The 22828-nt window shown below is 28.5% G+C and overlaps 1 protein-coding gene across 1 annotated transcript; it reads left to right on the top strand.

The window, feature by feature from the left end:
- The first annotated feature begins 6664 nt into the window (after positions 1 to 6664).
- Positions 6665 to 11430, top strand: LOC133829684 (cycloartenol-C-24-methyltransferase). Its single transcript, XM_062259444.1, has 14 exons — positions 6665 to 6852; positions 6975 to 7089; positions 8064 to 8130; positions 8606 to 8679; positions 8768 to 8852; positions 8952 to 9007; positions 9388 to 9442; positions 9789 to 9836; positions 10022 to 10105; positions 10211 to 10327; positions 10420 to 10503; positions 10609 to 10734; positions 10874 to 10971; positions 11106 to 11430. The coding sequence occupies exons 2-14, from the start codon at positions 7007 to 7009 to the stop codon at positions 11155 to 11157; spliced, it is 1029 nt and encodes a 342-aa protein (XP_062115428.1). The 5' UTR covers positions 6665 to 6852; positions 6975 to 7006; the 3' UTR covers positions 11158 to 11430.
- Positions 11431 to 22828: the final 11398 nt, after the last annotated feature.

Raw genomic sequence — 22828 nt, 5'->3', positions numbered from 1 at the left:
ATGTAATTACTAGTTGTATTACCTATTGTATTACATCAAGCGTGTTTTCGGGTTCAGGTTAGGTTGGGTTCGGGTGTACGAAAATAGTACCGAACCCGTCCAATACATTTTCGGATTTCGGGTATTTTCGGATTTCAGGTTTCGGGTCGGGTTGCTCAGGTTTGGGTCTTGAATGGGCTTTTGATAGCATTTTTTTACAAAAATGTCATATTTTTAGTTTTTTTTTAACTTTTGCCATGTATTTTTACCAAAATAAAATAATTTACAGCAACATGTCAACATTCAAAAGCATAATTAATAAATTATTTTTGTTTAGACAAGTGTTTTATTTCACACAAAAATATATCAAAACATAATTTTGGGTTCCTTTTCGAGTTTCGGGTTTAACCAAAACCTGCACACCATAACAAGTTTAAACTCAAACCCGAACCCAAATGTATTCGGATCGGTTCGGGTGCACCCGAAATTTCAGATTTTGGCTAAAATCGAATTTTGCGGGCTCAAGTCGGTCGGGTTAGTCGGATTTTCGGATTTTACAAGTTAAATGTTCAACCCTTGGCATTAGGGTCCATAGAAGAGAAGAGAAGAGAAGAGGACCATTAAAAATAAGTTTTTGCTTACTTGTGTTATGCTATAGGACAATATCACTGCATCATAGGAGTCTCCTAAAATTATAATTACTCACATTTACACTTTATTTTATTTATATAAATTTTAGAAATATGTTTATTGATAAATTATGATAAGGGACTAACCAAGTGAAATTTTTGTAATATTCACTTTTAATTACTTTGTAATATTGATATAAATCTGCTCTAAGTTAAATGTATATATTTGGATAAACTTAATTTATTTTAGTTCATTTAAAATAAAATTATAAACAAAAAAAAATTCCACTAATATTTTTTTTATCATCTGTTATACTTATTATTTTTAGAGTAGTAAACTTATTAACGTATATAAAGCAATAGATAAGTTTTTTCTCAAAAAAAAAAAAATTGTACGAGAGCTTTAGTTTTTATTATTATTATTTTTCTGGTGTGAATTGTGATATGCTCTCAACTTTTTTATATAACAATGTTTCATAAGTCTAGTGTCGGAAACAGAGTAAAAAACAATTGTTTTTACAAGCGTATAAAAGAAAATAAAAAAAAAAAACAAACACGTGTGCAACAAGTTGTTTAAATTTTGTTTTTAGTATTATAAATTATTCAAAACTTATCGAAAACTTACTGAAGATTTACCATTAAAAGAAGAGGACGAAGGTCTTTAAAGGGGAAGGAAAGACCAACAATTATTTCTAAAGTAAATGGTGAAAATTACTTCTTTTTTTTAAGTTATTTTGCATTTTGGCCTAGTTTTAATATTTTTTTGCAAAAGGGTGTCTATCGAAAATTTTGACTAGTTGTCTAAACATTTTGACCAACTGTCTAAAAAATTTTAACTAGCTATCTGGAGTGTCAGAGATTATTTTATAAAAAATTATCAAAATTACATCAAAGTGCAAAATAATTTTAAAAAACAAGTCATTTTAATAAATGACCCTTATTTCTATGTAGCCAAAATCCTTATACAAGATTTAGGGTTGAAATTATTGCCCACCAACTTCTATAAGGGAACTAAATTGGGTCTTGGGTTTGATATACCTATGGTAGAAATGAATAAGAATCTATATTTTAGATATTACTTGTTAAAAAAATGTTGGAAGATTATGTTTGACTCCTAATATATTCACTAGCTCAGCCATTATTTAAAGTCTTGAAAAATCATTACAATACAACTTTTTTCTATTATTTTCGGTGGAAAAATATTCCTCCCATAAAAAAAATAGGACTTTTCTATTATTTAATTTGGAATCTAAATTTTTTATTTTTTATTTTTTTAAAAAAGGCATCTAAAATTGTCTGATATCGATCTCAATTTCCGAACCTGACAAAAAGATGAGGCAAACAAGAAAGATACAAATCAAAAAAAGAAAAAAATATGACAATTAATTAATGAAGTAATTATTAATAATTAAAATACAAGTGAAAGCTGTCTCTGACGTGTATGATGACGTGGCGACAGGTGCAGACTGTCTTTGGCTTTGAACTCCTTTCACATATATCAGTGGGCCCCACTTTTGACTCATTTGCTCCAACTGGACCCTCCACGTGTTCTGATTACTTGTAACCTCTGCTATGCTCTCTCACTTGGATACTTTCATGGTCCCTAAGTGATTGTGATTGTGATTGGTTCCCAAATTCAATTTTAAGTTTTTAAAAATTAAAATATAAATGGTTCATATAATTCTTTATTTGTAGGCCATTTTCAGAAGTAAATTCAAAATATCTTTTTGAAAATAAAAAACAATTACACATGCAAATGGTAAACGATAATTTATCATTTCTTATAAATCTACGAGATTTAGACTAAAATAAATGAGTCTCGGCGCTATTTAAAGTATAATATCATAAATCAATCAATAATTGCAAAAATTACAATATTATTTTTAAATAGTTCTTTTCAAATCAAATTCACAATCCATATATTTTATTTGCAAATCATAAACCAATCACACTCTATCTTACTTAACAATATCTCATATTTCAATTCAAAGAAATAAATAAAATCCCTAATTTTTTAAATGGTAGAAAATGTTAAATTCATAAAATTGTTGAGTCGATTGAATGTGAGTATTTATATCTCTCGATACCACATTATATTATTGTCTTAAGATTTGCTCATTATGAATCATAATATTAAAACTAAAAAAATAAAAAAGTTTATTACATTATGGATGCATTTTTTTTAGAGAATAATGATTGGGTTTGGAGTTGTGAATGTTGTGGTGTGTGCTTGACGAGATTTGGTTAGATTTGGAGCTTTAGAGCGGGATGTGACAGTCAGAATCCCGCGATCCATAAGGGGAAAGACCGGGTAAGCTGTGCAATCCCACACCGTCTGGGGAAGGTCAAGTATAATGATTCTAAGACTGTGTAGGTATGGGACTACACAGTTGAATATGGCTTAAATGGATTGATGGGTACTACCTATATCAAGAAGGTGCATCTTCTTTTCGATAGCCCATCACTTAAGAACTCCATGGTTAAGAGTGTTTGGCCTGGAGTAATCTAGGGATGGGTGACCTCCTAGGAAGTTTTCCCAGGAAGTGTGCCAGCGAGGACAAAGCACGCTGGAAATACTTGTCTTAGTTAGTAGGGTCAATCGTCATTCCAGAAAGCAACCATAGTGATGTGGGGCGTCACACGAGAAGATAGAGGAATGGTGATTCACTTCTTCTCTAATAATATCCCCTTAGTATAAACACTCCTGGTAGCGGAATTGATGACATGTTTTGAGACTTTGAAATGGTGCTACATCACGAGGGGATCATGATTCATAGGCTTAAGATCGACTGCTTAAATGCTACTCGAGCCATTCAAAATAGCAAGGGTCTCGCGGTGGAGAACCTCATTATTGGAGAGATATCCAACATGTTTTGCCATTTTGTCATGTTAGCTCTTGTCATTTTATTTCTTGTGAAGGGAATCGAGTAGCTGATACATTAGCAAAAATTAGTATTCGCGATAATTTGAAATTTTTATCAATGATTGTAATTGCGGAATGTATTACTCATCAAATTGATGAGAATTTAATATTTGAATACTATGGAATCACTCTTCTAAAAAAAGTATTAAAATAAATAAAATTTGGATAATCAATTTGAATGAACTTCATGCATAATGCCACTACTCTAAGTACCAAGAAGTTGTTTTCAAGTTTAAGAAATATTGATGTGACAAAAAAAAAAGTTTAAGAAATATTGAGATTAATTATTGTGTAAGAACATAAATAATACCATTTTTTCCCTAATTTTAAAGTGCACACGTAAAAATAAATAAATTCAATGCGTATACGAATGATTTATTAGTCATGAAAGTAATAAATTTTTTTTAAAATATAATTATTTTGAGCTAAATTATAATATACTAAACTTACGTTTCAGCCTTTTATAATATTTAATTGTTTTTTTAATACATCACTAAACTAAACCCTATAAATGAACATATACAGATAAAAGATAAAAGATTCAAGTATTGAAACGAATATTCTTTTAATATCTTTAAACTATGAAAATTAATAATTAAGTGGATATTTTCTTCTAAGGAAAATATGGATTATTGTTCAAGGTATGTGATACTTGCAGCACTTCAAGGCAGGCATTGAGCAAAGTTATGAACTAATTTATTCATATCTGAAAGTAAAAACAAAGCTAACATTACTTAGACTTCTAATTCAATCCAATATTTTAAAGCTTAATCAATCTAATTCAATTAGATATTAAATTTTGAAAAATTTCACCCAATTCAATTTAATTTACCTTTAACTTCCGATCTAATTACTGATTAAATTATATCAGTTTTTTCTCATTGTTGACTTATTTTTTAGTCATACTCGTCAAACACCCTCAAAATAAATATGTGAGAGTGGACTCGTGTATTAATGTGTGATTAATGGAAAATAATTAGTGTATAGAATAAAGTACGGTGAGATGGTTTATAGAGATTTGGTTCAATAATTAACTTAGGTCCACTTAATTATTTTTATTGATGATTGAAGCTTACAAGCATTGATTACATTTGATTACTTGAGCTCTCTAGAGTGTGGAGCTTCTAAGTGTTTGGCACTAAGAGGTGCTCAAAGTATTTGGCCATTTTTCATCCACTTTCTCGAACCCCTACCTCTTATTTATAGTGAGGAGTCGAATTACAATTGGATTGTGGGCCCAAGATATTGGTTTTGACCCCGCGATAATACATGCAAAGTTATAGGTACATCGAGTGGGTCATATGTCTTGGTTAAATGGTGTTCTCATGTGTCAGCCATCCAACTAAAGTTGTTGACATCCCTATAAATGGCGATGTACTCCATTAAATCTTGACTCGCCGTAAGGTGCTTAAGTTGGCAAATTGTTGTCTGTTGGTGATGTAAAAGTAACTGGTAACGCTTTTCTTAGACAACAAGGTGTTTTGTTAATTCAGACTCATACTGCACGCTTTTGTTATGTCATTAGCTACGTCATTATGCCAAAAATGGGTATAACACTTGTCGATTTTTAAAATTAAAAAAATAAATTAAATAAAATACATAATAGGTAACATTAATTACTATATTTGTATGTTTTAATAAGTATGCTAAATTACTTCTTAATTAATTTTAACATCCAATTAAAAGTTGCTTATATATATATTTTTTTTTAAATCAAGTATTTTGTAGAAAATATAATATACAATATATGATTGAATTAGTTTAGTTTTAATTAGATTTTTAACAATGTTATTGGCCAACTATAATTAAATCAATTCAATTAGAATCCATTTTTTAACATCCAATCCAATTATGATTGGATGTCTAATTTTTTTATAATAGTATCAAATCAGTTCGATTTTATCAGGTTTTTATTGGATTTTAAAATAACTTAGAAGGTGTTTAGCTCTTTAACTAAAAAACTATTTTTTGTTTTTAAAATCTAAAAATTGTTTTCTGAAAACAAATAGGGGTGTTTGGCATTGTTTTCAGAAAACAATTTTTAAAAACAAAGTTACAAAAAATATAAAATTTTGAGAACAACAAAAAGTTGTTTTTAATTGTTCTCATTTTTTTTTCTTACATAACATTTTTAATTATTATTATTATCTTACATCACCTTCTCTCATTAATTTATTTATTCTCACTTTTTCTCTCTCATTTTTTTTTCTTGCATCAATTTTTCTTCATTAAAATTTATCTCTCCTTATTTTTCATCGTTTTTTTTTTCACATTACTTTATCTCATTATTTATTACAAACTTTTAAAAAATAATCCTCTTTATAAATATATTTATTAATTTTTATTTAAAAATTTATTTTTAGAAAATATTAACCAAACACCAATTATTTTTTTTTAAAACTATAAAAATTATTTTATCAATAAAGAAGACAATATCAACACATGCCCCTAATAACTCCACATCACAAATGTCAATGACTCCCATCATGTGTAGGGTTTCCTCTCGTTAAGATTGGACAAAATTTTCAACTACCAACAAGATTTTCTATCCAATTGAACAAAATAAAAAATATCACCTTTCCTAAAACCCATTTCATTTCATCATCATTAAATGTTGCTCATTTAATTTTCACATAATTTTATTTATATACAGGTTTATATATTTTTAGATCTTATATTTTGACTAATTACTTATTTGAACTTTGTGTTTTAAGAAATTATTTTTTAGACTATGTATTTTTGACAAATTATTATTTGTAAAATAGTTCAAATATGCCTCTAAACTTAATTTTAATTAATAAAAAATTGAATATAATAACACAGTTTTTAAGCAGAATGACTGTATTTTTATTCTGAGTTGTTAGTTTGATGAATTATTTGTGATTTTAGTTCAAAACACTTTGATCAAAATTGGATTTAAGGGTCTATTTGAATTATTTTCAAAAAACACAAGATCCAAAAAATAATTTTTTAAAACACAAACTCCAAACAAATAATGAGCCAAAACACATAATCCTTCCTATAATGTGTATTAATATATTTATAGGGTGTATTATTACTACTATTAGAAATATTTTTGTAATAAATATTAGAAATGAGTTTTAATTGGATAGAATGTTTGGATTCCACTCTGTACTCTTCTTGAGTGTTCTCTTTCTCTTTTTAGCTTTGCTTTCTCAAATAAAAAAGGAGCAAACTTTGTGTTGAGTTGGTTAGTCTCTCTATAAATACTAAACCTTTCATTCTGCTCCAACCAAAATCCCTTCTTTTCCTCTCCATTCAAAACTTTTCTTAGGGTTCTTTTAGATCCTCATTTCCAATGTAATCTTTAATCCTACATTGTGCTTAATTACCGTATTTTTTTTCGATCATTGCATGCAATGCTCTTCTAAACATCAAAATCTTTTTTTTTAATTATGGGTTTTTTTGTTTGGTGATTCTAGATCTCCCTGAGTTTGTCTTCGGAGTTTTCGAGATGTCGAAGACTGGAGCAATGGATCTCGCATCTGGTCTTGGAGGAAAGATCGAGAAAAGCGATGTTCTTTCCGCCGTTGACAAGTACTTTTCTTCTTCTTCTTCTTCTTCTTCTTCTTCATATTAAAGTTTGATTATTATATTTTTTTTATGTTAATTTGACAATCTGGGTCAAGCTAAGTTTATCATCAGGCACCAAATCATGAGCTAACTTAAGATTGCATAATCTTGTGATTTCTGAGAATGATATGAGTCAATGGGGTCAATGAATGAGCTCAGAGCTAGTTGTTTAGGTTCATTTCAGATGAGGTGACATAACATATGTATTTCTACCATGTGTGTATATATATTTATATATGTGTACGTAAGTAATTAAATGTCTTCTGATTTAGGTCTGAGCAGGGAAAGGTTCTTTTAGTATGTATATGGTCTAGGATTTGTCCCTTTTTCTATTTTTATTTTTATTTTTGAGTATCCAAAAATGACAGAACTGGAGCAAGTTGATTTCTAGTCAGACTCTGCTTAGATGGATGGCTGTGGCTTGTAGAATTTATTGGCAATTTTGCCCTTGTGATGTGTTTGAGTGGTACTGGTGGTTACATATATATATATATATATATATATTTGTTAATTATTATCCCCTTTGTTATTTTCAAATGATTCTCAGGGGATCATACTTAAGATTTGACAATTATACTTAAGATTTGAGTTCTTTATCGTGTTTACTACTGCAAAATTTTTGGTCTAAGTTCTATTTTATAATATATAATTTTTTTGGTGTGTAAAAATATCCTGATTTCAACCACTCTTCAAGATCAGCAAATATTTGGTTTTGACTTGTTTTAGGAAGAATACGTAATCATAAGAATGCTCTCATAATTAAATAATAAAAATTGAATGAATTATAAGACAATGATGTGTAATTAAATAGTTTAATTTGCAACTTAGAGTCAAAAAGTTTGGTGAGCTCATAACTAGCATTTATTGTGCTGTGGCTAGTAGTAGTTCTGCAATTGACACTGTAGAGAATTGCTTATTTTTTTAAATTTTTTCACCAGGTATGAGAAGTACCATGTCTGTCATGGAGGTGAAGAGGAAGACAGAAAGTCTAATTACAGTGACATGGTAAGAAATATTATATAATTGTCTCCGATTCTGTCTTAAAAGTAGTATGAGTTTTCACATATCTTATCGTTTGTGCCAAGTGTAGCATCAAGAATATCATATTGTTAAAATTTGACATGTGTCTCAAAATTACAACATTCCCGCATGATGAGTTGATGGATGCTAGATTTAACATTATTAGAGTTTAATTATTTATAGAAGAAAATTTTATTTTGTAAATGAAAATAGTTTCTTTCAGCCTGTGTGCATTGGAGCACAACCCCATAACATGTGTTGAAATTAATGTTTCTATAGTAAAGCATACTGAATTTAACATTAGCAAATATTTTTTACATTGGTGAATATCAATACTGTAACAAGTGCTTCCAAGTTCCAATTATTGGGTTTGACATTTGTGTTAAAATTGACTACATATTTAAGCCAACAAAAAGAAATTGTAGAATAATTTAACCTTGTTCTTGCATGTGGATTTCAGGTCAATAAATATTATGATTTAGTTACCAGCTTCTATGAATTTGGCTGGGGAGAATCCTTCCATTTTGCACACAGGTTCCTCCTTCATTCATTTCATAGTTAAAGTTCTTGTAGTTGTGTTACCATTAGTCCATCATTCTGATTATACATTTTTCTTGTGCAGATGGAAAGGTGAGTCTCTTAGAGAGAGCATCAAGAGGCATGAACACTTCCTCGCTTTGCAACTAGGAGTAAAACCAGGACAGAAGGTTTGTTTTCTTTGATACGAAATGCTAAAAAAGAGAAGGGGGTTTACCTTTTGTCATACGGCTAAGATATAAATTCTCTATTCTATTCACTGTGTTTAGGTGCTTGATGTGGGCTGTGGAATTGGAGGCCCACTAAGAGAGTTTGCTCGATTCAGGTGAGTGCTCTTTATATTACGAGTATTAAATATCATTTGGTTGAGATAACCTCACTGTTTTGTGACTATGGTACAATCTTTTATACTAAATGGTGACAATGATCCTGCATGAAATTTAGGAATTACTTTCTCTGTGCATTCTACGAGAATTCCATATGCTATTCAAACAGTTGGCATTGATTGCTTTGACATATTGTAAAATAACTTCGGTTTGTCTTGATATACTGTTATTGTTATTAATAAATAGCATTTATAGTATGATATATTATTTTTATTAGTGTTGATACTTGAAAGGCTACTTTTCATCTTTAGACAGAGATTATGATAAACTAGTGTTTAAAGAGAGCTTAATTTTTTCACTTTTTGATGGTTTGTTGCAGCTCTACATCAGTTACAGGGTTGAACAACAACGAATATCAGATATCAAGAGGAAAGGTAAGTGTTTGTTGTAGTTACAAGTAAGAAAATAGGGATGAGACTTTTCATTGTTCAAAACCTGTGAAGTTCCTTCACTGTTAGGATCCCTGGATTAGTGAGTGTGACTATCTTGATCTTAATTGGACCTTGTTTCATCATAAATATTAGCTAATTAAAGGTTTCAGGAGATAAAGCATTTTTCTAATAAGGTGATGATGTAATATTGTGTGTGAAAAATGATGGTTCTGATCTTTCAATTTCAACAAAGCTTTTTTAAGGTCCAGTACAATTTTCTTTCTATGTTCTATATGGTTAAATGGTCAAGTTTCAAGATGGTTTATCTACTTGATTGATTGTTCTACAGGAACTGAATCGGATCGCTGGTGTGGACAAGACCTGCGACTTTGTAAAGGTTAGTGCTTAGTATTATTGCTGTTAAACAAGTTGGCTTTTCCTTTTTAAATTACTTTTGTTTCAAAACACCAGGCATTTTATGTTTATTTGTTATTTCTTCTGCCATCCTGAGTTTGCGCAAACTATTTCTTTAACACAATGATTTTTGGTAACAGATGTCATTCTTAATTTCTATTATTGCAGGCTGATTTTATGAAAATGCCGTTTCCTGACAATTCATATGATGCAGTGTATGCAATTGAAGCTACCTGCCATGCACCAGATGCTGTATGTCATTTTTGTGGCTTGCAAACACAGAGCTCTCTTAATACTGCTTCATTTTGTTTCCTTGTGGTCTCTGTTGGTTAAAGTGTATTCTTTTTATATGGTTAGTATGGATGCTACAAAGAGATTTACAGAGTGTTGAAGCCAGGCCAGTATTTTGCCGCATATGAATGGTGCATGACTGATGCATTTGATCCCAATAACCAGAATCACCAAAAGATCAAGGTAAGAATAACTTGACCACAGACAAATTATCATTTCACTCTGATTTCCCTGCAGATGTTGAAAATGAAAAATGTATATATTATATAACACAGGCCGAAATTGAGATCGGTGATGGCCTCCCAGATATCAGATTGACAACTAAATGCGTTGAAGCTCTAAAACAAGCAGGGTTTGAGGTTGGTTGCAATTCTCTCTTCTAGTCCCCATATTCAAAATCGAGTTTGAAGATGTGTTGAATATCCCTTTTTGTTGTTTTTCTGTTTCAATTTCTTTGTGAAAAGGTCATATGGGAAAAAGATCTTGCAGCAGACTCACAAGTCCCCTGGTACTTGCCTTTGGACACAAGTCATTTCTCGCTCAGTAGTTTCCGTCTAACAGCTGTTGGGCGCTTTTTGACCAAGAACATGGTAAAAGATTCTATTATGTTGTTAGCCTTGAAAGTTTGGAGCTGTTATTCTGTTACATAGAGAATTTCATCATTTCTTGTGATTCATTCAAACGTGGAAAGCAGAATATCATTGTGATCTTTGCTTTAATGTAATGTAGGTAAGGGCACTAGAATTTGTTGGCTTGGCCCCAAAGGGAAGTCAAAGAGTTCAAAATTTTCTAGAGAAGGCTGCAGAAGGGCTTGTTGAAGGTGGAAAGTAAGTTATTGTCGCCTTCACCATTCTTTAACTTTTTCTTCATACCAAAACCAAGATTATCGAAATTTTCACCGCTTAATTCTTCTGGACGCAAAATCCATGGACTAAACCAAAATTTGGCTACTGTGTTTCAGGAAGGAGATTTTCACGCCAATGTATTTCTTCTTGGCCCGGAAGCCAGAGTAAGATTAGTCAGTGAAGTGATATTGCTAGAGAGAATCATGATGGAACCTTCCTAGTTGGAGCTTGGGACTTGGTGTTTTAGAATTGGGTTTTGAAAACTGGTAGATGACTCAGTGATTGTGTATTTCTATTGTTTTGGTAGTCTGTATTGAGTTAAACTGTGAGTTCAGTTGCAATTGTAGTTATTTATTTGACCAACAATGTTTAGCTTTCTTTTCTTATGGTAAATTAACTGTTCTGAAATAATGAAAGTTTTCACTCTTCTTACAGAACTCATCCACATGCTTCTTCTTCTTCTTCTTTTTTTGTGCCTAAATAATTGCTAATTAACCATCTTGACAAAGAGAGATACTGACTCATAAATAGATAACACAAATCAAACCCATGGTGAACCCATCTTTAAAGAGTCTTTTTGCTTACATACAAAGACAATAATAAATAACATGCCTTGAAATGAACAAAGTTAGAGCTGGCCCCATAGTAGGAAGATGCCACTGACTTGAGATGGTGGAGACATGTTCCTGCAATAAATGAAAAAGGGTTTTATGCAAATTTGCTTGTTCAAGTAACTTTGTATTTTGCTGACTCTGTCATTGTGACAAGTCCCCAACAAAATCCACTTGAGGACATTTGGCACCTCCAACAAGAACCTATAAATAATATATACATATCCAGTACTTCAATTTAAACCTTACCGGTAGGAGGATCAGTGTTCTCGATTTTTGAACAATTTTCAGTGCGATTTCTTTTTAGAACTGTGTATATTATAGTTATTTAGAGTATCAACGCAATTTTCATAAAATTTTAAATAGTCTAGTTTAAACATATTGCATGTGTGGCTAATTTTTTTTATGCTTATAGAAATCAACATCAACATACTTAAACCTGTTCTCTAAAAATTTGCACGTCCGTCGAGTATACTAAAAAAACCTCAACCGGTAGGCCTTAAATTGAAGCAAATATTTCATAAATTCCCTTATATTTTATACATATACATATAATATGTAATATTTGCCTAGTTCAAGACACTTATTTTGAAATTTTCTCCCAGCTTGTGATTCTTAAGTAAAATTATTTTATAGTAGGTAGTTCTTGAGTTAATTTTTACTAGTAATTAGTTTCCAATTTTAAAACTTCACAGTATTTTTGGAGGGATCTATAATGAAACTTCATAGAATATTTTGGAAATTTACTAAAAATTCAATGGATAAAATTATATAAAAAAAAACCTGTTATGAATTTATCAATACAAAGTTATTGTTTTTTTTTTGTTGACTGAATAAAGATGATATCATTAATAGTCAGCCATGGCAAAAACTATGAGCACATCTTAATTGGGCATAATCCACTGCTAATTGGTTTTGAGTTAGAAAACCTAAAAATTAGCAATACTAAAATAACATAATCCTTGCTAAATATCAATTTAACCCTAAAAATTAGCATAAACTCCAGACCTAATCCTTGCACAAAATTCTGTACAAGCATAGATCTAAGCTCTAACAAAGACAATACATACATAACCTAATCCCAATTAGCTCAATTAGATTGCAATACGAGACTTTAACCTAATCCCAATTCAAGAGAGCAAGAACAATAAATAAAAAATCAATCTTTATCATTATATGATAAACTCAAGAATCAAAATTTTTTCAATCGAACAATTCGTGAACAACAAGAACAATTAAAAATCGTCACAGAATGACAATTTCTCTTCTTTTTTTTTTCTTCATAACTCTAAACCAAAAAAGAATAGTATTTTTTTTTTTGCTTTTGAGAATAATAGATCAAACAGAGAAAAGAATGAACTCCGCAGGCGAAGTTCCCCCAACCGCCTTAGGTCCACAATGGCGAACCTGCACCGCTCCGCCGTCGCCGCTCCCTTCACCGCCAAATCCGGTGAATCCGGCGCCGGAGAAGAAAAGATGACCGTTGTTGTTGTTGTTGTGGTTGTGGTGTTGGTCTTCGACGTTAATCGGTGGATGGTAGTACTTGCGGCTGGTCTGGGGGCAGTTAGAATGAAATCTCGCCGCGATTCTAACTCCCTGGTCCAAAATCTCGACGAACTTCCCCATCTCTCTTTCCGCTTCCTGCGCTTTACCTCTCTCTCTCACTGGAAAACAAAAATGGTATTTTCTCGGACGAGAGAGAAAAGACGAGAAAGAGAAGAGAAGAGAAAAGAGAAAATTTCAAAGAATGAAATAATTAGAGAAAGGAAAAGAAATTTTGAGTATTTTCCCAAACGTCGGCGCCCATGAAAGTAGGAAATCTGAGTTTGTGTGGTGATGATTTTCGATTGTAGAATCGTCTCTATATATAGTCATCTTCTTCCTCTTCTTCCTTATCTCTTTCCTCTTACATTTCTTTTATTTTATTTGCATTTCAACCCTCCTATTCTAACATTATTACATAAACTTGCTTGCACCTTTCTTTCTTTATTACATAGGTTGAGCTCTTTTTTTGTTAGTGTTTATGTTTTTTTTTAGATTTTGTGTTTTGGCTCATTACTTATTTCAACTCTGTGTTTTGATAAATTATTTTTTAGATCTTATATTTTCTAAAATAGTTCAAATAGACCCCTAAACTCGATTTTGATCAAAGTTTTTTGAACTAAAATCACAAATAATTCATCAAACTAACAACTTAGAACAAAAATACAGTCATTCTGCCTAAGAACTGTGTTGTTATATTCAATTTTTTGTTCATCAAAATCAAGTTTAGGAGTCTATTTAAACTATTTTGCAAAACATAGGATCTAAAAAATAATTTGTCAAAACACATGGTCCAAACAAATAATGAAGCAAAACACAGGATCTAAAAATGTATAAACTCTTTTTTTAACACTTTGTTTTAATTTTTAGTTACACTCAAAATATATACATAAGCATCTCATTTATATAAAAATATATATATTAAATTTTACCCTTTTTTGATAATATTTTCATGTTGATTTAATTTTATTTTTTAGTGTGTTTATAATTTTGTTTGGCTGAGTTTCTGTTTCTGTTTTTAGCTTTTCAAGAAACTCTTCATGAGAAAGTAGCTAAAGATAGCTTCTGTTAAAAGAATATTTTAAAAGTAAAAGCTGAAACTCAGTAGCTACCCAACCAGTAGTAAAAATATTTTTGGAGCTTCAAAAACCCAAAAATAGCTTTTAAAAGCCCAGCCAACCAAGGCCTATATCCTTCTCAAAATCTTATTTATAAATATTTGGTCACTCTTTTTAATTTTTTTTCCTAAAAGTTTAATATTTATATATGTATTTGTTTAGACTATATAAGAGAAAAAAGAAAGAGAAGACAAAATTTGTGTATAATTTTTAAGAATTTATTTTATTTTGCTTTTTAATAATAAATATGATGATTTTGTTAATGTAGTGCACTTTTAATATTTATGCGTAGTATATTAATATATATGGTATTTTGTAATATTTACTAGATTTTGCTATAAAGTTTGAAAAGGAACTTAATTATATATATTTGCAAAAAGAAAATATATATTACTTTATTATAAATTTAATTAAAAAATCTTCCAAAATTAACAAGGAATTTAACAAAATTAATATCTATACTTTATTATAAATTTTTTTCAAAAAATTATAAACTTTATAATATTAAACTTGGCGTGTTTTATAAATTTGGATTATTTTGATGAGTTATATTTGATGGAATTTTTATATTTATTTATTTATTAACGAGAAACAGCGATAACAAATAACAAAAATTCAATTAGAGGTGAATTTTATCCAGCTAATTACCTTTATAAATCCACCAAACAAAATTAGCTATTCAAGATCATATATTAGAAAATAGGGAACCAAAATCAGATTCATATTAGTATATACATATATATATATATTTAATAATTAGAGGTTAAACAATTGTTATAGTATAATAGGCAACCCAACATCTTAGCCCTAAAATACACTCATTGCTTAAAGGCCAAAGCTTTGTGTTATGTTTCCTTGACTAAGTTTAGAGGAAATCACTAATCATATCACTTATTCCAAAAGCTAATTAATGAGATAAATAAATATTGTCTATTGGTCTTTTTTTTAATAATTAAGTATTTTGTAACATTTTTGACTTTATTGTGAGTTATTTAATGAACATTTTCAAAGTTGTTTAATCCTAAGTAGGTGATCTATATATATGTTATTTATTTATTTGTGTGGAAATATGGTTTTGAATTTTTCAATGCTTTGAAAATAATTCACTCTTGAATGGCATTTGATTAAATAATCACTAATAGCAGGTTGTGTTTTGGTTATCTTCTATTGTGATTTTGGCTAATGAAGAATTTATTTAATGATAGATAAAAATAAGAATATAAGGTGAATAATTATGTTGAATTAAATATAAAATGAGGAAAATAGGTAATTCATGTTTACAACTTTTCCCTTAGCTATTAAGCCTTTTTTTTATATAAACTCAAACAAAAAGTGAATAGTAATAGTAATTTAGTTTATTTTTCAGTTCAAAATTTCTATTAATAATGTAGTTTTGAAATTTTGGTTTATAATTGGTAAATTAGATGCAAAATTTTGTTTTTGTCTATTCATTTGTCTTTTTTGGATAATATGTTTTTCTCCCTTGCATGTGACTTATTTTATAGTATTTAAATGTTGGAGGAATTTCTAGACTATAATAAAGTACTAATAAGATTATAATTATGGGAGATTTTTCTAATATTTTAAAAACATTGAATTTTTCATTAAAATTGAATAAAATATTAATGATTACATAATAAATAAGAAAAATAGTAGATGTGTGAAAGTCACAAATTTACATGCATGATTCTTTTCACATATGAGAATAGAATAACTTACATATTAGGTAAGCTCAAGTTTTATATGAAGGTAAGTAGGTTGTCTTTGCTTGAAGAGAAAGAAAGTGTTGCATTAAATATTAATTCACAAGTCATGTTTTCATATTTTAAATTTTAAATTGGGATAAATACTATTTTGAATCTTGTGTTTTGTAAAAGTTACTAATCGAACTATATATTTTGTTAAATGATAATTTGGACCCTGCGTTTTGTAAAATTGAACAAAAATATCATATTTAAAAAAAAAAATTGACCAAAATCTAGTATAGGGTATTATTTTGTTCTATTTTGCAAAACGGATTGTCCAAATTATCATTTAACAAAACATAGAATCTCATCGATAACTTTTACAAAACACAAGATCTAAAATGGTATTTACCCTCTTAAATTTATTAAATTACAATTCATATTTCCTCTACAATATTATTATCATTTTTTTAATTTTAATAATGAATGAAAAATAGACCTTTAAAAATATTATTTTGACAAAAATAATTTACATTAATAATTTTTTTTCTTGTAATATAATTTTCTCGATATATCCAAATATATTATATCACGTAATTATCAATTAGATATAGGATATGTTGTTAAGAAAATTTACTTTACAATCATTTTCAAAACACCCTTAAAAAATTTATTTTACAAAACATATAATATTTTAATCGTATCTAGCCAATACTAGTTCTAGAAATATTTTTCTTATACATTGATTTTTCACTCCAAATGAATTAATATTTAACCTATACACATAACATAACCAGATATTTATATTTTAAAAATATCATAAATTATTAGTAAAATCTACATGTTAAACAATTACATAAAAAAAAATATCAATTAAATGAGAAGAACAAATTTTTTAGTATTTTTCATTTTAATTAAATAAAAAAAACCCATAATTTTTCCAATTCATGTATAAGCATATTTGGAAAATTCTATGACTTGTTTCCACTAATTGGATGATTTTTTGCATAATTTTTTTATGACCGCATATATTATAGTTATTTAGAATATTTTATAATTTTCTTTACAAATTCTAAATAATATATAGTGTTAAAAATCATGTTTAAATAATTTGTTACACAGATAATTTTTTTTAAACCGCATGAAAAGTAACATATTTAAAAAAAAAATTGGCACTGATTTCTTATAAATTTACATAATATTCTAATTAACTATAATATACATAATAATAAAAAAATTACGTAAAAAATAATTCAAATAACAAAATAAAAGAGGGCGCACCGAAGAATTCTCCAAAGCATTTCGTGTCTAGAATGAAATTTGAAATGAATAAATAAAACAAAGAAAAAGAAGAGTCAAAAGGGTAAAAAAATGTATATAAAGAAAGTATAGGGACCTTGATGCAAATAATAAGAAAAGAAAAGTAAGTGGGGGTGTGGGACCCATATGAAGGAGAAGGAGTCATAAAGTGAAACAAAGAAATGCATAAAATCATCGCCGCGTAGAGTTGGCGCATGGTTGGAACGTGGAAAAACCCACTTGTTAGAAATACTGACTTGAATTACCAAAAATGCCCCTACCTTTTCAATGAAAACTACACAAAGGTGGTGTGTCTTTGGACTTTTCAACACACCACCAAGCTCTCCCAATGTTGACTTGAACTAATACTAAGAAGAATACTTTGTAGATAGCTGACCTTATCAACGGTCGGAGTCTCATTCTTACAGTTCAAAGTATTTAATCATAATTAATTATTTAATTATAAGAATAGTCTCACATTAAAATGTGATGATTAATTTATTGGCCACTTTATTTTGACTATTCTATTTTCCCACTCTCACCATTTATTTTTTAAGTTTGACGTATAGCTAATTTTTCTTGTTGGTATTTTATTTTGCGATATCTGTGACATAAATATCCATGTTTAAGATTTGTAATCGGTATAGACCTAATTTTTTTTTTTTTAGCGGGAAAAGTATCAAAAATTATTAAAACAATAATTATGTTAGTGCTCTTCTGTTAAGTCTGTTAATGAGTTGATTGGACCAACACGTGTCACTTTGTAATTAGTCCAGCTCATAAATATTTTTAAAAATTAATTTTAATTGATTTTAAAATATAAAAACCTTTTAATTAAAAATAAAATAAAATCAAGATTTATTTAAAACCATTAAACCTAAAAATAAACCTAAATACATATTAAAATATTGAAACTAAAAGAATAACATCTTTTTAGTAAAAAAAAACCGTACCTCCTCCTCCTTCTTCTTCTTCTTACGAGATCTGAGATCTCAAGTGAGAAAGGGAGAGCTGCAGAGGGGACTTGTAGTGGTTGAAGGTTGGTCTGGGCATGGGAATGGGACTCGAGTGACTAAGTCGACGAGGCTTGAGCTCCTGCGAGGGCGATGGGGTTCGGGGCTTCTGCGATGTCGATAGAGTGAGGGCGATGACCTGGATCATCTTCTTCTAGGGCATAGGACTCGAGCGAGTGAGTCGACGAGGCTTAGGCTCCTGCGAGGGCGATGAGGTTCGGGGCTTCTGCGATGTCGACGGAGTGAGGGCGATGACCTGGATCATCTTCTTCCTGCAGGTCACCAGCTGGGGTGGGTTCTTCTTCTTCCTCACCTCCAGAGGTGACGACGCTTGGAGCAACGGCTGGGTCATGGACGATGAGTGAGGGAGAAAGTTTTCGTGTATGGCCTAAGTTCCAAATCTAAGGTTGGATAGGTTTTTTATTCTTTTTTTTTTTTAATTCTTTCTAATCTGAGGTTAGTGCTAATAATCAATTTTGTATTAGTTGTAGACTACTAGCTAGTCAGTTTAGCAGCTTTGACTTACAAACTCATGTTACCATTGATAAAATACATGTTCTCGTTGTTCATAATTTTGACCCTTATCTATGTGCAAAGTTTTGTTGGCCATGGCGACTTAATAAACAAAATAAGAACCCAGCCACTAAGACCATCACTAATTTGTTTGGTTGGTTTTTTAATACGTATTTAGGTTTATTTTAATTATTTATTTTTTGGTGTAATGGTTTTAAATAAATTTTGATTTTATTTTCTTTTTAATTAAAATGATTTTATTTAATTTATATTTTAAAATCAATTAAAATTATTTTTTAAAAATATTTATGAGTTGGACCAATCATAAAGTGATACGTGTTGGTTCAATCAACTCATTAACAGACCTAACGGAGGAGCACTAACAAAATTACTGTTTTACTATATTTGGATAATTTCCTTACTAAAAAAAGATTGAGTCTATGTCGATTACAAACTTCAAATATTGGGTACTTATGCCGCAAATATCACTTTTATTTCAATATGTTCCCTTTCAAAATTTAAAATATAAGAATAAATGTGCCAATATTTTTGAAATATTATTAGGATGCTTTTATTTCTACCCCTAATTTTTCTTTATATACTTTTGTTTATGTAAACCCTTTACAAATTTAAAAATAAATAAATTCCCACACTTTCTATAACTTTTATATACAAGATGACCCATTGGTAAATAATTATTTTTGTTGCCTTTTGCTTTTTATGGGTCTAGTTTGTTGGATTTTGCTTTAATTTTGACTTCTCAAAAAACACTTTCATAAAAAGTTGATGGAACTAATTTCTTCTAAAAAATATATTTTTAGAGTTAAAATTAAATTATATTGGAAAATTAAATTAAATTATTGGGTTTATACTTTTTTGGACTCTGTATTTTTTTCTCATTACCAGTTTAGACCCTGTATTTTGACAAATTATTTTTTGGACCCTATGTTTTGTAAAATGGTTAAAATAGAACCCTAAACCTGATTTTGGTCAATATTTTCTCAACTAAAATCACAAATAATTTATCAAACTAACAATTCAGAACAAAAATAAAATTATTCTGCTTAAAAACTGTGTTGTTATATTCAAATTTTTTTTTCATCAAAATTAAGTTTAGGGTTCTATTTTAACCATTTTACAAAATATAGGGTCCAAAAAGTAATTTGTCAAAACACAAGGTCCAAACAGGTAATGAGACAAAACACAGGGTCCAAAAAAATATAAACCCTAAATTATTTTAAAAGTATTTTTAGTACTTCAAAAACCAAAAAGTAATTTTTATAAAAGTCCAGCCAGCCCATTTATCTTGCTATAACATAATACACGTACATTACTGTCTTGAAGAAATTATTGAATGATGAGTAAAATCTTTTGATTTAGCTTAATAAAATTACATAGTTTCCCTATAAAATTTTGTAGTTGGAAAAAAGAAATGGAAATAAAGAAAATTTGAATATATTTAATAAACAGACATGTATTTGTATAATAATAATATTATTATTAAAATAAAGGAAAATTACACTTTGGATAACGAAATACGATAAGATATATAATAATAATAATACTATTTATTCTTATTATAATAATAATACAAAGGGTAGGTAATCATCTGGTACCCTGTGTTTTTGCAAAATATCATTTTGGTACCCTCTATTTTCAATAATGCTCATATGATACACTGTATTTTAAAATCGTATATATTTGGTACCTTAAACTTAAATTTAATTAATATAATTTTACCAATTTAATCAAACTGCTGTCAATTATGTAAGTTACAAATTTAAATTTAAATACATAATTGCATATAACTGATGACAGTTTGATCATATTGACAAAATTTTATCTATCAAATATGAGTTTAGGGTACCAAATATGTACGATTTTAAAATACAGAGTACTATATGAGCATTATTGAAAACAGAGGGTACCAAAATGATACTTTACAAAAATATAGGGTACAAAATGAGTAAATTCCCTAATACAAAATATATATCAAAATAAAAATATTGGTATTCTATTAATTGCATAGAAATAAAACATTCATTTTATATTTGTCAGTCATACCCAATAACTTACTATATATATCGCAACAATAATAAAACAAAAAAGGAAATAAACAACTACAACTAATATCAACCAAAACATTCTGCCCAAATTCAAAATTTGAACTTTTTTGTAGAAAACGTTTCACCTGAAAACCTGAATATACCAAGGTTGCCGGAGTTACTAGTTCAAGTTTTCCGATCATACACAACTAAACAAAAAATGTATATTCTGTTTCAAAACAGTTTGTATTCTCTTCAAAATCACAATATTGGTGTAACTAGTCGTGTATATTGGTAAATAAACTAAGTTTCACCATTATTCACGACAAGGTATGATTCATTTAATACTTTTTTTTTCTAGTTATTGTTGTTTGTCTATTTGTTAATATCTATGTTCATCATATTTTTTTAATTTTGTTGAAATCTATATATTATTGTAATGGCTGTAAGCATGTACAAATTTTCTCAAATAGAAATCTGAATTTTAATGTTCATAAACAAAAAGTTGAACGTGATGTAATTAAAAAATAAACAAAAGCGTTTATTTATAAATACTAGTATGATGAGGAACATATTCTTTATAATTTTTGAATGTATCATGAAAATCAAAATCTTTTAAAAAAGTTTATGAACAATTATTACAAATTAACATAATAAAATAAATGAATTGGTTAGGTTAAACATAATAAAAAAAACCATTTAGCTTGGAAAAAAGAAATCGCAATGGAGAAAGTTTAAATATATTTATTAAAAGACTTATATTTGTATAAGAATATTATTATTATGGAATTTCTTTGGTGCAACTTCTAAAAAGAGGTACACCCTCTAAATGTTTTTTGGTGCGATTTTTTTTTATGATCGTGTATATTATAGTTATTTAGAGCATTCAGCAAATTTCTAAATTTTTTTGAATAATTTAGAGTAGCGAAAACAATGCTCAACATATTGTTTTCCACGAGCATATAAAAAAAGTCACGCGTGCAACAACCTATTTAAACTTTGTTTTTTGTACTGTAAATTATTCAAAATTTTCTAAAAATTTATAAAATACACTAAATAACTACAATATACTCGGTCATAAAAAAATTTCGTGCCTAAAACTGTTAACGAAAAGCAAACAAAAAAAAGGTGTACCGTGAGTTGCACTGTAAAAATACCCTTATTATTATTAAAATAATGACTTTGTATTTTTTTTTCCCATAATAATATAGTTAATTTGTATTTATTATGAAATAATAAAAAAAAAAGTCTTCATCGTACAAAGTTTTTATTTTATTTTAATATATATTTTTTATGTTGTGAGATAGATAAGACCTGTACCAGCTGATTGCATATTTTTGTTGTAAGAAGAATTGGGTTCACAAGTAAATGGGTTAATTAAGTCTCCCATTTAAGAGGATTACTTCAATCCCTCCCTATATTAGTGCCCATTTTTTCGCATAAATATATTAATATTCAAATCTTACATAGGAAAAAAAAAACAAAAACATTGAACGAGAACCGTAAATTATTATATTATAATATATATACTTGAGATTGAGAATATATATTATAAATAATAAAAAAGTTTCGAATCAGATATGTTGGTGTTTGGTGCTTGGTGCATTAAAACAAAATTTGATATGAATTACATCACAAAATTTAAAAACAGTGAAAATTAGATATATTGATGGTGAAATGTTGAATCTTCCCACTTGTTTATTATTCTCTACTTTTAGACAATTTATAACCTATGATGTAAATTTTGTGTTAAATTTGTCATACAAAATGAGTTATTGTTATATTTGGCTCAATATTTATAATTGTATTTCAATGCACAAAATATAAATTAATAAAAAAAAATTAATAATTCATTTAATATTTATTGATAATATACAAAAATTATTTTATTTTTCATTTTTTATTGTAAAACAAATGAATAAAAATTAATATAGTTAGTCATTAATTATTAACTAATAAATTAATATCAATACGGTAAATAAAAAAGTAACATTTATTACTTAATCAAATTTT

The sequence above is a fragment of the Humulus lupulus genome, chromosome 4, assembly GCF_963169125.1.
Source record: "Humulus lupulus chromosome 4, drHumLupu1.1, whole genome shotgun sequence".
Classification (NCBI taxonomy): domain Eukaryota; kingdom Viridiplantae; phylum Streptophyta; class Magnoliopsida; order Rosales; family Cannabaceae; genus Humulus; species Humulus lupulus.
This window is presented reverse-complemented; position numbering and strand designations above follow the sequence as displayed.